We start from the raw sequence: 15,737 nt of genomic DNA, 5'->3' as shown, positions 1-15,737 counted from the left end.
TGTAACAAGGTCAAAGCTCCCTCACTCTCTGACCAAATGCAAGTTCAAATTGAACAATTGGTCATCATATGAGCAGCTTTCTTACAATAGTAACAAGTAAGACCAGAATATTTCTCCTTCAGCTGCTTCCCTTCATCCTTACTCGTGTCACTAGTCCCAGCTTTAATTTCTGGTTTACCCTGGTAATCCCTGCTACTCTTTTGGAAACTCTTATTCTGGGTAAATTTAACATTATGAGTTAAAGCAAACTCATTTGCTGATCTAGCAGACTCCTGCAAAGTGGCAGCATCCTTTTCATCTAAATATGCCTTTATGTCATCAGAGACGCATCTTTCAAATTGTTCAATTAAAACAAACTCTTTCAAGCTGTTAAGATCATCACTTATATTCTTATATGTGCACCAGTGGTCAAAACACACATACTTCTCATAAGCAAATTCCATATAAGTCTGCCTCACAGATTTCCAAATGTCTAAACTTTTGCCTGTATGCTTCAGGGACCAACCCATAAGCTTAGAGCACACCCTGTTTCACTATGTCAAAATCAGCTGCTTCATCAACTGTCAAAACAGAATATGCTTGCTGAGCCTTCCCCTTAATTACACTTTGTAAGAGAATATGCCAGTCCTCTTTTGGCCACTTTAAACTCTGAGCAACCTTCTCAAACAGCTGAAAGTATTCATCAAACTCTGCCTCGTAAAAAGGAGGTACCAATTTAACTAACACACACAAAATGCTGGAGGAACACAGCAGTCCAGGCAGCATCTATAGGGAGAACCACAGTCGAACCACTTTCCTCATGTTTGTTCTACCAATTTAACTTACTGACTGGCCTCAAACTTATCACCAGAGTCTAATGCCAGACCCCTTTGCTGCAATCTCTCTATATTTTCCAGCTCTAACACCCTCTGTCTTTCTGCTTCCTCCCTCTGTTTTTCTGCCTCTCTAGCCTCAAACTGCCTCTGCCTTTCTGCAGCCTCCATCTTTAATTTTTCTATCTTGTACTGGACCTCCAGCTCGCTAAGATTGCTTTCAGAAAACACCTCCAACTCCTCCACTTTAAACACACCCTCAGGTAAATAATGTTCTGCTATTATCCTCTTCATATGTGCTCTCTTCATTGTCAATTTCACCTTTTACCAAGACTCAACAACTCAATCCTACTGGCATCCTCTAATGCCTCAGAGGTTGAGGCTTCCGGAAATCTATCAACATCTGTTGATGCTGATATTCCACACACAAATAAATCAAAAGGGATTTCCCCAATGAAATCAATAATTAATCAATCAATATGCTCCCAAATCTGTTCATATCCAGGACACGCCCCCAATTTTGTTATGAATCGTAACGCTTTAGAAACGAACCAGCAGCAATAGACGACACCTGAAGACAGTTTTTGACGATAAAAGGATCTTTATTAGAATCTAGTTATAATACAGTAACTTAAGCAAGATAATCAGAAGTTATGTGTATATATGTGTGTAAATATAACTTCCAAACTATTAAGCTTGGGGGAAACAAGGCTTCAAGTCTTGATGTGTTAGAGTATGAAAGTTCAGTACAACCACAGAATAGATGATGAGAGTGATATTTGTAATCCAGGGTAAATGGCGAGAGAAGGCAAATATGTCGAATTCCACAGGCTCCACCGTGGTAAAACGAGACAACAGTCGCTGTAGATTTTATGCTTCATCGTTCCAAATCCACATACAAATTATCACTGAAAGTGACTTGTCACAAGGGGTATCATCTTCAAATGAATTATCACATCAAACCCAGACAAGGGTTAACACATAAGTGGTCTTCACAGGATATGCCAAATCCGATCCACACCCATGGATCAAACGAGGTGATAACCACACATTCGATATATGGTGAATCGATAATTAACCCACACTTGTGGTCACAGGAAAGTTCCAAACAGTGACCCTCAGCCACTAGTTCCCCGGTTCCAATCCTTCCACTTTTCCTCCTTCCTCTCCATCTGAGTGTCTCTGTCCTCAGTTAAAACTAAACAAGCTGCGAGCAAGTTAAACAACCTGCAAGTCAGACTGACTCACCATCCTAATTTCTGTCTCTCTCTCTTAAAATGACAGTCCACAGCAAACAAAACCTAGGGATTCATAATAACGGCCTCTCCCCATTGTGAACTGACTGGTGTGCCAGTAGTTGGGATGACTGAGTGAATCCTTTCACAAATTATGAACAGATGAATGGCTTCTCCCCGGTGTGAACTCGCTGGTGTCTCTGTAGGATGGATGAATCAATGAATCGTTTCACAAATTATGAACAGATGAATGGCTTCTCCCCGGTGTGAACTCGCTGGTGTCTCTGTAGGATGGATGAATCAATGAATCCCTTCCCACATTCTGAGCAGGTAAACGGCCTCTCCCCAGTGTGAACTTGCTGGTGACTCAGTAGGGTGGATGAATGAGTGAATCTCTTCCCACAGTCTGAGCAGGTGAATGGCCTCTCTCCAGTGTGAACTCGCTGATGACTCAGTAGGGTGGATGACTGTGTGAATCTCTTCCCACAGATTGTGCAGGTGAATGGCTTCTCCCCAGTGTGAACTCGCTGGTGATTCTGTAGGGTGGATGACTGAGTGAATCTCTTCCCACATTCTGAGCAGGTGAACGGCTTCTCCCCAGTGTGAACTCGCTGATGTCTCTGTAGGCTGGATGAATCAGTGAATCCCTTCCCACATTCTGAGCAGATGAATGGCTTCTCCCCAGTGTGAACTCGCTGATGTCTCTGCAGGCTGGATGAATGAATGAATCTCTTCCCACAATCTGAGCAGGTGAACGGCCTCTCTCCAGTGTGAACTCGCTGGTGACTCTGTAGTGTGGATGACTCAGTGAATCCCTTCCCACAGAATGAACAAGTGAACGGCTTCTCCCTAATGTGAACTCGTTGGTGACTCTGTAGGTCGGATGACCGAGTGAATCTCTTCCCACAGACTGAGTAGCTGAATGGCCTCTCTCCAGTGTGAACTCGCTGATGACTCAGTAGGTTGGATAACTGAGTGAATCCCTTCCCACATTCTGAGCAGGTGAACGGCCTCTCCCCAGTGTGAACTCGCTGGTGACTCAGTAGGGTGGATGACTGTGTGAATCTCTTCCCACAGATTGTGCAGGTGAACGGCCTCACACTAGTGTGAACTCGCTGATGATTCTGTAGGTGGAATAACTGAATGAATCCCTTCCCACATTCTGAGCAGGTGAATGGCCTCTCTCCAGTGTGAACTCTCTGATGTCTCCGTAGGCTGGATGAATCAATGAATCCCTTCCCACATTCTGAGCAGGTGAACGGCTTCTCCCCAGTGTGAACTCGCTGATGTCTCTGCAGGCTGGATGAATGAATGAATCTCTTCCCACAATCTGAGCAGGTGAACGGCCTCTCTCCAGTGTGAACTCGCTGGTGACTCTGTAGTGTGGATGACTCAGTGAATCCCTTCCCACAGAATGAACAAGTGAACGGCTTCTCCCTAATGTGAACTCGTTGGTGACTCTGTAGGTCGGATGACCGAGTGAATCTCTTCCCACAGACTGAGTAGCTGAATGGCCTCTCTCCAGTGTGAACTCGCTGATGACTCAGTAGGTTGGATAACTGAGTGAATCCCTTCCCACAGACTGAGCAGGTGAATGGCCTCTCCCCAGTGTGAATTCGCTGGTGTCTCTGTAGGCTGGATGAATCAATGAATCCCTTCCCACATTCTGAGCAGGTGAACGGCCTCTCCCCAGTGTGAACTCGCTGGTGACTCAGTAGGGTGGATGACTGTGTGAATCTCTTCCCACAGATTGTGCAGGTGAACGGCCTCACACTAGTGTGAACTCGCTGATGATTCTGTAGGTGGAATAACTGAATGAATCCCTTCCCACATTCTGAGCAGGTGAATGGCCTCTCTCCAGTGTGAACTCTCTGATGTCTCCGTAGGCTGGATGAATCAATGAATCCCTTCCCACATTCTGAGCAGGTGAACGGCCTCTCCCCCGTGTGAATTCGCTGGTGTCTCTGTAGGCTGGATGAATCAATGAATCCCTTCCCACATTCTGAGCAGGTAAACGGCCTCTCCCCAGTGTGAACTTGCTGGTGACTCAGTAGGGTGGATGAATGAGTGAATCTCTTCCCACAGTCTGAGCAGGTGAATGGCCTCTCTCCAGTGTGAACACGCTGGTGACTCAGTAGGGTGGATGACTGGGTGAATCTCTTCCCACAGATTGTGCAGGTGAATGGCTTCTCCCCAGTGTGAACACGCTGGTGACTCAGTAGGGTGGATGACTGAGTGAATCTCTTCCCACATTCTGAGCAGGTGAACGGCTTCTCCCCAGTGTGAACTCGCTGATGTCTCTGTAGGCTGGATGAATCAGAGAATCCCTTCCCACATTCTGAGCAGATGAACGGCTTCTCCCCAGTGTGAACTCGCTGATGTCTCTGTAGGTTGGATGAATGAATGAATCTCTTCCCACAATCTGAGCAGGTGAACGGCTTATCCCCAGTGTGAACTCGCTGATGAGCCATTAGGTCAGATGACTGAGTGGATCCTTTCCCAGAAGTTCAGCAGATGACCAGCCTCTGCCTGGTGTGTTGTGAACTGACTGGTGTGTGCACAGGTGGGAAGACTGACTGAATCCCTTCCCACACACGGAACAGGTGAATGGCCTTACCCAGTGTGAACTTGCTGATGTACCTTCAATCGAGATAACCGAGTCAATCCATTCCCACTGTCTGAGCAGGTGAACAGCCTTTCCCCTGCGTAAAATGACAGACATGCTAGTTGGCCAAAGGACCGAGTGAATCCCTCCCCACAGTCTGTGAAGGACAGATGGTCTATTGAATCTCTTGCTCCACTTCTTAAGTATCTAGTCAGAGACTGCAAAACTGGTGTGCTGTGTTTGAGAGTCTTGGAGAGAAATTCCTTCTCATTTTCAACCTGTAACAAGATTTACAAAATCCATCAATGGGTGTAGGACAACATTTCAGATGAGATCACTTGAGTTGCCAAGGTTTGAACTGGTATCACACTGTTACAGTGAGGTTCAACCCAAGTTGGAGAGAGAAATTATCTCCTGACTGGGCACAGTGCTGGTATCTGGAATGACCATCAATTTCCTCATGCTCTTGTGTCTCTATAGGAATGGGCATTTCTGCCATCTCCAATTTATACCTTGGCTCAGTTTGACTCTATGCATTGGTATTATTCCCAGTTCCTGCTGAGCAGCATTGGTGCCTGGCCCCACAGTAACTGAAACAGTCTCATGCAAATAGTCTTTCTTGATGTGCAACTGGGATTTTCCTTAACTTAACGTGCCACAGTTTTAATGCCATATATATAAAAAAATTCCTGCTGAGATGAATGGTTGGTCTTCACAGCTGTTAAAAGGACTTAGAATGAATTTTTGTACTATTTCAGGTTCTTGTTACAGTAATAGAAAATTACAACACAGAAACAGGCCCTTTTGGCCATCTAGTTAGTGCTGAACTACTTCAACTGCACACTCCCATACCCTTACCATTTAGGTACTTATACAAAGATCTTAAAAGCTGAAATTGCACCACTTGTGCTGGCTGCTCATTCCACACCCAGATGACCGTCTGTGTGAAGAAGTTTCCCCTCATGTTTCCCTTAACGTTTCACCTTTCACCCTTAACCCATGGTCGCTGGTTGTAGTCCCACCCCATCTCAGTGGTAAAAGCCAGCTTGCATTTACCCGAGCTATGCCCCTCTATCACAATCAAATCTCCCCATAGTCTTTTATGTTCCAAGGAATAAAATCCTGACCTGTACAATCTTCCCTTATAACCCAAGTGCTCCAGATCTGGCAACATCCTTGTGAATTTTCAATGAACTCTTTCAACCTCTTTTACATCTTTCATGTAGGTAGGTGACCAAAACTGCACACAATACTCCAAATTAGGCCTCACCAATGTCTTGTACAAAGTCAACATAACATCCATCTCCTGTACTCAGTACTTTGGTTTATTAAGGCCAATGTGACAAAATCTTTCTTTCCGTCCCTATCAAACTGTGACACCACTTGCAGTGAATTCCCAGTGAATCTGTATTCCCAGATCCCTTTCTTCAACAGTGTTCCTCAGTGCCCTCCCATTCACTGTGTAAGACCTAGGTCCTACCAAAATGCAACTTGTCTCAATTAAATTCCATTTTGCATTACATAACCCATTTTCCCAGCGGGTCCAGATCACACTGCAAGCCGTGATAGTCTTCCTTGCTGTTCACTACACCCCAATCTTGGTTTCATCCACTGAGTTGCTGATCCAGCGAACCATGTTAACATCCAGATTACTGATATAGATGACAAACACCAACAGATCCAGCAGTGATCCCTGTGGCTCACCACTAGGCGCAGGCCTCCAGTCAGAGAGGCAACCATCTGCTACCACACTCTGGCTTTTCCCAATTTACTCATCCAATTTACTATCTCATCTTGAATGCTGAATGACTAAACCTTCTTGACCAACATCCCATATGAGACTTCGTCAAGTGCCTTGCTGAAGTCCACGTAGATATCCTCTGCCTTATCTTCATCCACTTTCCTGATAACTTCTTCGAGAGACTCTGTAAGATCGGTTAGACAGGACCTACCATGCTGAAAGCCATGCTGCCTATCCTGAATCAGTCCACATTGATCCAAATACTTGTATATCCAGCTCCTATATGTTTTGGTCATGTTCTGTACTGAAACATTTTTGGAAGTTTATTTTCTCTACAATTTCTAAAGTTTTAAAAATTAATTTACAACCTAATAAATTGACTGTTTTATGGCATAATCCCTCAATATTTTCATGGTATTTCTCCATCAGACCAACATGTAATTGCATTTGTCACATTATCGGCCAGAAGGGCTATTTTGTTGAAATGGAAAGATGCTTCTGCTCCTACGTTGATACAATGGTTTTCTCAGGTGATGTTATGTCTTAGTTTGGCGAAAATCAGAAGTCGAACTTTTGATTCTCGATTTGATTTTGAGAAAAGGTGGAGTTCATTTGCCCACCTCTATCATCTGATTTGAGTTAATTAATATGGTTTCATTCTGATTTTTCTTTAAATGGATTTGAGTTAGTGGATTGATGTTTATTTTTTATGCAAGCGTGTATGATGTATAGCTCCGGGGTTCTGCTGCTAATGCTTTTTTTTTGTTTTTTTCTTTCAGGGTTTTTTTTTAGTTAACAGGGTATTTTTTTGCTTCTTTTTCTTTCAAAAAATATTCTTAAAAATTTATTTTTTCTTATTATTACTGATATATTGCTTAGCTTTGTTAATCAGTTATTTGCTAATTTAATTTTTTATTGTACATAATGACATATCGACTTAATGTATCATTTTTGTTAATCATCAATAATAATTTATTAAAAAAAAGATTTTAAAATGAAATATCTGCAACCTGCACACACTTTCCAATAACTTTCCCACTAGTGATATCAGGCTCACCAATGTATAATTTCCTAGTTTATTTTTAGAGTCTTTCTTGAACAGTGGAACAACACTGGCTGTCCTCCAATCCTCCAGTTCCTCACCTGTCACTAACGGGGATTTAAGTATCTGTGCTTTGACCCCAACAATTTCTGCACTTGTCGTCCACAGGGTCCAAGGGAACAACTTGACAGGCCCTGGGGACTTATCCATGGTAATTTCCCTTAAGACAGCAAACACCTCCACCTCTGTAATCTGTACAGGGTCCATGGAGTTGATGCTGCTTTGCCTCACTTCTATATACTGTGTCCATCTTCTGTGTAAATACGGAAGCAGAAAAATATCTCCCCCATCTATTTTGTCTCCTCATATTCTGATCTTTCAGATGATTTTTTTTTTCGCTTGCAATCTTTTTGCTCTCAACGCATCTGCAGAATCTCTGAGGATTTCCCTTCACCTTGTCTGCTGGGACAACCTCATGCGTTCTTTTATTTCTTTCATAAGTATTCACTTGAATTTCTTGTACCCCATTTCTTCCTATTTACCTGTAGCTGGTATGCACCTCCTTTTTATAGATCTGGGAGAGGAAAGCCAAAGGGCTGATAGACCTGCATGGTGGGAGGTGGGGGTAAGGGGGGGGGGGGTTAATCTAAAGTTGCAGGGGGAATGGGAGCCTGAATAACAGAACAGATATTGGAGGGGTGGTGGAGACAGATGTTGTTCTGTCCTCAAAGTCAGGAATGAAAAAGTTGAGCATTGTGCTGTGAATATGCTGAGCCCGGTATATTTCAATACAAGTAACAGTGTAGGACAGGTGGATGTGTTAAGGGCGTGGATCAACACCTGGAATTAAGATATCACTGTCATATTAAGAAGTTAGCATCTCGTAGGCCACTTGTGACCCTGGCTATTTTTTTTAAAGGTCATAGCATCCATGAGCTTGAGAATAAGAGTAGAAAGGCACAATTGCTTTCCCATGAGATAAGCTGAGCGGGTGAGCAGCCTTGGTGTGAGAAGCACATTGTGCCTTGTGTTTCTCATGGCTCCTGCAAGATAAGCAATTAGAGCGAGTGACTATTTACAAGGGCAGCAGACTTTGGGTGGTGGGCCTGTGTCTGTCTGCATCCAGACATAGTAGCAAATAAAACTGTTATACAAACAATTTATGACTGATAAAGTTAACAATACCCATCTGTAGAGAAACTAAGGGGGGTGAACCCACAGGTATCTGTGTACATGACTGCATGATATAAAGAGAACTGTATTTGCTTCAGGAGAGAGAGACCCTCGAAGCAGCCTCCAAGAGAGAGTGCAACCCACGTGTGGAACCAAAGCAGGTGGCCGAGATCTTAAATAATTTTTCATCTCTATTTACTCAGGAGATGGACAAAGGGTCTATGGGAGTGTGGGAAAGTGGCATTAAAATCCTAGACATGTACAGTTTAAAGAAGAGAAGTTACTTTGCTGTTCAACTTCAAACATAGAAGTCTACAGCATATTCCAGATTTTTCAGCCTAAAATGTGCCAACCATGTAACTTACTCTGGTAACTGCCCAGAATTTCCCCAGCGCATAGCCCTCTATTTTCCTAAGCTCCATGTACCTATCTAAGAGGCTGTTAAAAGACCCTACTGTACCTGCCTCGACCACCGCTACCGTCACCCACAACTCTCTGTGTATAAAAAACTTATGGCTGACATCCCCATGGTAGCTATTTCCAAGCACCTTGAAACTATGCCCCCTCAAGTTAGCCATTTCAACCCTGAGAAAAAAACCTCTGGCTATCCACACGATCAATACCCCTCATCATTTTATACACCTAAAAAAGGCTCTAAATATAAACAAGGAAATTAAACCTTGCTTTGAGGATTTGTGAGAAGTATAGAAAATTATGAGAGTATGGATCAGGTAAATGCAGACAGCTTTTTCCACTGAGGTTGGGTGGGATGATAACCAGAGGTCATGGGTAAGTGGAAGGTGACCATTTAACGGGATAGTGTGGAAAAGCTCTTTACTGAAATGGTTGGGAGAGTGTGGAATGAGATGCCAGCGCAAGTGGTGAATATGACCTCAAATTCACGATTAAGAGAAGTTTGATAGGTACCTGGATTGTAGGGTTATGGAGGGTGATGATCCCGGAGCAGGTAGTTGTATTAGACAGCTTAAATGTTTTTTTGGCATTGACTAGATGGGCCAAATAGCCTGTTTCTGTACAGAACTTCTCCATATTTCTATGGCAGAGAAGTTGTCCAAACTTGTTTGGAAGGGAAAATGTAGGAGGGACAATGGAGCTGCAATGGCTAGAGTTTCTGGGAACAATTCGGGAGCCGAGTGATTGATACATCCCAAAGAAGTGGAAGTATTGGAAAGGCAGGAGGACACAACGTTGGCTGAAATGAGAAGCTTTTGGAAACTAACAGATAATGAGTAAAAAAAAAGTCAGATGAGCTCAAGGCTTGGAATTATTATTTGTAGTCATTAATGAGTCTTGGTAGCACCCAACAGTCTGAGGCATTCAGAGGAACAAAATGATCCGGGCCTCAATATCTCCTGAAAAGCACGGCTCCCCACACCAGGTACCTTTCAGCTTTTTTTTTGGCAGGCACATTCAAACTCCACACGCTCAAAATTTCATTTCTGAAGGCCTCCCACTTACCATTGCCAGAAAACAGCCTGTCCCAAACCACACGTCAGATCCTTTCTGATACCATCCAAATTGACCTTTCTCCAATCTAGAATCTCAACCCGTGGTCCAGACCTCTCTTTTTCCATATTTACTTTGAATCTCATGGCATTATGATCACTAATGTCTGTCACCAGCCCTGGATCATTTCCTAACAGCTTATTGCATACTTCTGCATCGGGAATTCTACTTACTGAATAAGGGCACATTTGACAAACTCTACCCCATCTAGTCCTTTTACATTATGGGAGTCCTAGTCAAAATATGGAAAGCTAAAATCAGTTATTGAATCAACCTTTGTTTCTTGGCATGGTCTGTGATACCCAAGGACATAGGGTGACAGAGGAAATGAAACACATTAACATTAGGAAGGAAATGGTGTTGAGAAGACTGATGGGACTGAAGGCTGACAAATCCCCAGGTCCAGATGGTCTGCATCCTAGGGTATTAAAGGAGGTGGCCCTGGAAATTGCGGATGCATTGGTAATTATTCTCCAATGTTCCTTAGATTCAGGATCAGTTCCTGAGGATTGGAGAATGGCTAATGTTATCTTTCTTTTTAAGAAAGTAGGGAGGGAGAAAACAGAGAACTATCAACCTGTCAGCCTGACATCGGTGGTGGGGAAGATGCTAGAGTCCATTATTAAGGATGAAATAGTGGCATATCTAGATAGCAGTGATAGGATTGGACTGAGCCAGCATGGATTTATCAAGGTTAAATCATGCTTGACTAATCTGTTGGAGTTTTTTGAGGATGTAACCAGGAAGTTAGACGGGGGAGATCTAGTGGATATAGTGTACCTCGATTTTCAGAAGGCATTTGATAAGGTCCCACATAGGAGATTGGTGGGTAAAATCAAAGCTCATGGCATCGGGGGGAAGGCATTGACATGGATAGAAAACTGGCTGGCAGATAGAAAGTAAAGGGTAGTGGTGAATGGGTGTTTCTCGGAATGGCAGGTGGTGACTAGTGGGGTGCCACAGGGCTCGGTATTGGGACCACAGCTGTTTACAATTTATGTCAACGATTTGGATGAAGGCATTGAAAATAACATCAGCAAATTTGCTGATGATACTAAGTTGGGTGGTATGTTGGGTGACATGTGATGAGGATGTTAGGAGAATTCAGGGTGACTTGGATAGGCTGGGTGAGTGGGCAGATACTTGGCAGATGACGTTTAATGTGAATAAGTGTAAGGTTATCCACTTTGGGAGTAAGAACAGGAAGGCAGACTATTATCTGAATGGTGTAGAGTTAGGTAAGAGATCTAGGAGCCCTTGTTCATCAGTCACTGAATGTGAATGAGCAAATGCAGCAGGCAGTGAAGAAGGCTAATGGAATATTGGCCTTTATTACAAAGGGAATTTCAGTACAAGCGCAAGGAAATCCTCTTGCATTTGTACAGAGCCCTAGTGAGACTACACCTGGAGTATTGTGTACAGTTTTGGTCTCCAGGGTTAAGGAAGGACATCCTGGCTGTCGAGGAAGTGCAGCGTAGATTCACGAGGTTAATTCCTGGGATGTCTGGACTGTCTTACGCAGAGAGGTTATAGAGACTGGGCTTTTACACGCTGGAATTAAGGAGATTGAGAGGGGATCTGATTGAAACATATAAGATCATTAAGGGATTGGACAAGATAAAGGCAGGAAATATGTTCCAGAGTCCAGTACCAGAGGGTATGGTTTGAGAATAAGGGATTGGTCAATTTGGACAGAGTTAAGGAAAAACTAAGGAGTTAAGGAGAGTTGTGGGGGCCTGGAATGCACTGTCTTGGAAGGTTGTGGAGGCCAATTCTCTGGATGCTTTCAAGAAGGAGCTAGATAAGTATCTTATGGATAGGGGAATCAAGGGATATGGGGACAAGGCAGGAACCGGGTATTGATAGTAGTTGATCAGCCATGATCTCAGAATGGTGGTGCAGGCTCGAGGGGTCGAATGGTCTACTTCTGCACCTATTGTCTATTGTGATCTCCCGACAAATCTGTTCCTCCAAACACCACAGACTGTTGGGTGGAAACAAGTCCTAGTAATTGATTCAATATCATAATTCCCTGTCCTGAGCTCATCTGGCTTTCCTACGATGCTTCGTGCATTGTGATATACACAGCTCAGCACATTCATCGCACCATGCTCAGCCATTTGATTGCTGACTCTGTCTGAGGTCTGAACAACATCTGACTGGTGTCAGAAAACAAACTCTCCCTCATTATCACAAAAACAAAGGAGCTGATTGTAGACGACAGGAGGAATGGAGACAGACTAACCTACATTGACACCAATGGATCTGGGGTTCAGAGGGTGAACAGCTTTAAGTTCTTTGGTATAAAAATCACCAAGATTTCACTTTGTCTGCACATACTGGCTATGTTGTGAGAAAAGCAAAACAGCACCTCTTTCACTTCAGACGGCTGAAGAAGTTTGCGATGGGGCCCCAAATCCTAATAACTTTCTGCAGGGACACAATTGAAAGCATCCTGACCAGCTGCATCACTGCCTGTTATGGGAACTGTACTTCCTTTAATCGCAGGAACCTACAGAGAGTGGTGTGGACAGCCCGGCATATCTGCAGATGTGAACTTCCCACTATTCAGGACATTTAAAAAGCCAGCTGTGTAAAAGGGGCCCAAAGGATTTTGGGGACCCAATTCACCACAAACACCAACTGTTCCTGCTGCTACCATCCAGGAAACAGTACCAAAGCAAAAGGAGCAACAGGCTCTGGTCATCATCTTCCACCAGGTCATCAGACTGATTAATTCATGCTGATACAATTGCACTTTCATGTTGTATTGACAGTCCTATTTATTATTAATTACTATAAATTACACATTGCACATTTAGATGGAGATGTAATATAAAGGTTTCTACTGTTCATGTATATGAAGGATGCGCATAATAAAGTCAATTCAATTCAATCTCTCCACTATCTGTTCTGTCATTCTGCCTCCTATTCCCCTTACAATTTACATCACCCTCCCCCACACTAGCTCTAGCAAGCCTCACTGCTAGAATATTAGACCCCTTCCTGTTCTGCTCCCCTAACTCACCAATCCCCTCTCACCCCTTTGACTTTCCTCTGCCAGGCAACTCCCCTCAACAGTTTCTAAAGTGGTCCACCTGTTGTTATGGGGGATGGCCGCAAGAGTACTCTGCGATGGCTATTTAACCTCATTTCCCTTCCTGACTCTCACCCAATTTCCTGTGTCCTGCACCTTGTGTGTAACTCACCTTTCTTCATGTAATATCTATCACGCCCTCCAACTGCTGGATGATCCAGAATTCATCCATTTCAAGTTCCAACTCCTTCAAGTGCAGGGTTACAAGCTGCAGCTGGATGCACATCTTGTAGGTGAGGGCCTCAAGGACACTGGAGGTCTCCTCACCTACCCACCAATGTCCCCCCTAATTTGTAATGACCAGTGTGCACATAAATCTTGTACTGTGCATTTTTAGCCAGTGACAAGATGTGCACAGTGAATTTTATATGGAGAGGCATTCATTTTAATAGCTAGCAAATCACTGTCGATAGGAACTTTGATCTCCTCTGGGTTCAATCGAGTTCATCTGCACTCTCACGCAACTGGTTTAACAGGCCTGGAACAGGTTGTTACGAAGGATGAACAGCTCTGATGGGCAGAAGGGTGCAGGGTTGCCCATGTCCCCCTCCCCTGGGAGAATTACAAACCGTTACTGTTGCCAGCCTGTTAATGAGAGAGAAAGAGATGGAGCAAAACATATTGGAATGGAACATTTGCTTCAGACAGGGGCTAGATAACACCGGGGGAGAGAGACCATATTATGACTCCTGTAAGACTCACGGCTCCGGAGAGGGCTGTTTACTTGGTACTATTCTGTTCATAAAAATTCCTCAGTGGACAGCTGGAGTGGGCTGGTTTGATGGGCTCAGCCATTCAAAACTGATTGACACCTGAGAGCCTGTGAGTAGGGATAAAAGTGAGGTCTGGTGATACACCTCTCAGACGCACCAAGAGACACACTAGTGAGCACTGTTTAAGTGTTGGAACCCACGAGAAAAGTTGGTGGCATCGGAGTCCGAATGAAGAATTTTAACTCACAGTGTTTATAGCAAGGCCGGTGGGGGCTTGTGGGTGAGTCCACCCTTGCCTGGGTGACGAGTCCACCATGGAAGAACGGTCTAGCTAAAGGTAATAGGGGTCATACCTGAATGGCCACAACAACACATCAATAGATCAAGATCGTAAAGGAAGGTTTGCAAGACAATAGCTGTTACTGTTTGCTCACTCTCTCTCTCTCCAACAATTACAACACATCAACCAACAACTACCTCAGCCTGTATGAACTGAACTTTATACTCACATATGACAATTCATTATCCCCTAGACAATGATAGCTTGTTTATTATTGATTATTATTATACCCACACTTTTAAGTTTAGTATTGCTAACGTGTATTATCTGTATATTTGCATTGTTCATATTGATTTGTATATTTTACTAATAAACACTGTTTTGAAAATAAACGGATACTTCTATTTTTGCTGGTAAGACACCCAGTTACGGGGTACGTAACAGGGTAATGAAGGATTTTCTCACCAGAGCTTTTGCACTATGTTCATATGTGGTTTGCTTGCTAAATTACACTTTAAAAAGTCAGATTTCCAAATATCACTCCACTTCTTCCCACTTGCAAATTCTCCAGCAACTTTTGCATCACCACAATCCACACAGGTAACAACAGTTTCTATATTGGACATAAATATTTCCCCTGAACCCACCCCCAAATGACTGATAGTGGTGAACTCAGTGATGGCAATGCCAATGGATATGAAGGGAAGGGCAGTAGTCTGTCTCATTGTAGTCTGGCACATCTGAGATGTGAACGCTACTTGTTGCCAGGGCAAAGGTGTTTGATATCATTATGTACCCAGACAGAATGAGATAAAACATGTTGCCACTGGTAGAAAAGTCCAGAGCAAGAGGAGTTAGAACAAGCAACACACACAAAAGGCAGGAGGAACTCAGCAAGCCAGGCAGAATCTATGGAAAAAAGTACTAATGTTGAATTCCGCCGGCATTTTGTGTGCGTTGCTTACATTTCCAGCATCTGCAGATTTTCTCTTGCTTGCGACTGGAGGTAGACCAAAGGTGATTTTCTCAACTGGTGATGTAAAAGATTTTGTGCCCTTTCTCTGAGTGTCCAAGCTGGAGCTCAGCTCTGTCTGAGAACCATCGGTTCCCATTCCCTGGGGCCCGTGTACGGATCGGGGGCTGAGAGAGAGGGAAGAGAGCAGGACTCTCCTGGGGTTGCGGGTCACAGGAATTGCCCCGAAATCGGTGTTTAAGGTAAAGAGACAGAAAATCGCTCTTACCTGCACACGATATTTCAAAGGCCTTCTGAGTACTGTGCGCATGCGTCATACTCAGAGACGCCACAACCCTGACGCCTGCGCATTTCATCTGTGCTTCAATGCCGGCCAAAAACTATAACGCAGGGGCTTATGGGTAGTCATGGTGCCATTAAACATTTCTGCAAGCACTGGTTTAATGTCCGTACCTCATTTTTTTTCGTGTGTATAGAAAAATCTGCAGCTGTTTTAACGCAGAAAGCGGCTCCGATAAACAATATACTCAGTATCAACG

General features: G+C 43.7%; 1 protein-coding gene across 2 annotated transcripts; it reads right to left on the bottom strand.

The window, feature by feature from the left end:
• Window positions 1–806: 806 nt before the first annotated feature.
• LOC132388807 (zinc finger protein 850-like) lies at window positions 807–15,511 on the bottom strand. Of its 2 annotated transcripts, XM_059961228.1 has the most exons (3): window positions 15,467–15,511; window positions 13,345–13,817; window positions 807–4,930 (listed from the first exon to the last, which is right to left on the bottom strand). In XM_059961228.1, the coding sequence occupies exon 3, from the start codon at window positions 4,516–4,518 to the stop codon at window positions 2,284–2,286; it is 2,235 nt and encodes a 744-aa protein (XP_059817211.1). In that variant the 5' UTR covers window positions 4,519–4,930; window positions 13,345–13,817; window positions 15,467–15,511; the 3' UTR covers window positions 807–2,283. The 2 variants fall into 2 exon arrangements, with proteins under 2 accessions (XP_059817211.1, XP_059817210.1); XM_059961227.1 differs by lacking the exon at window positions 15,467–15,511 and having other exon boundaries at window positions 13,345–13,921.
• Between the last annotated feature and the right edge of the window lie 226 nt (window positions 15,512–15,737).

This window comes from Hypanus sabinus, unplaced genomic scaffold, assembly GCF_030144855.1.
Source record: "Hypanus sabinus isolate sHypSab1 unplaced genomic scaffold, sHypSab1.hap1 scaffold_414, whole genome shotgun sequence".
NCBI lineage: Eukaryota > Metazoa > Chordata > Chondrichthyes > Myliobatiformes > Dasyatidae > Hypanus > Hypanus sabinus.
The sequence above is the reverse complement of the archived record's forward strand: the minus strand, read 5'-3'. Positions and strand labels throughout refer to the sequence as shown.

Bases quoted from the DNA above. Each gene is read 5' to 3' on its own strand.
- LOC132388807 (XM_059961228.1), bottom strand. From the start codon at position 4,518: ATGGCTCATCAGCGAGTTCACACTGGGGATAAGCCGTTCACCTGCTCA.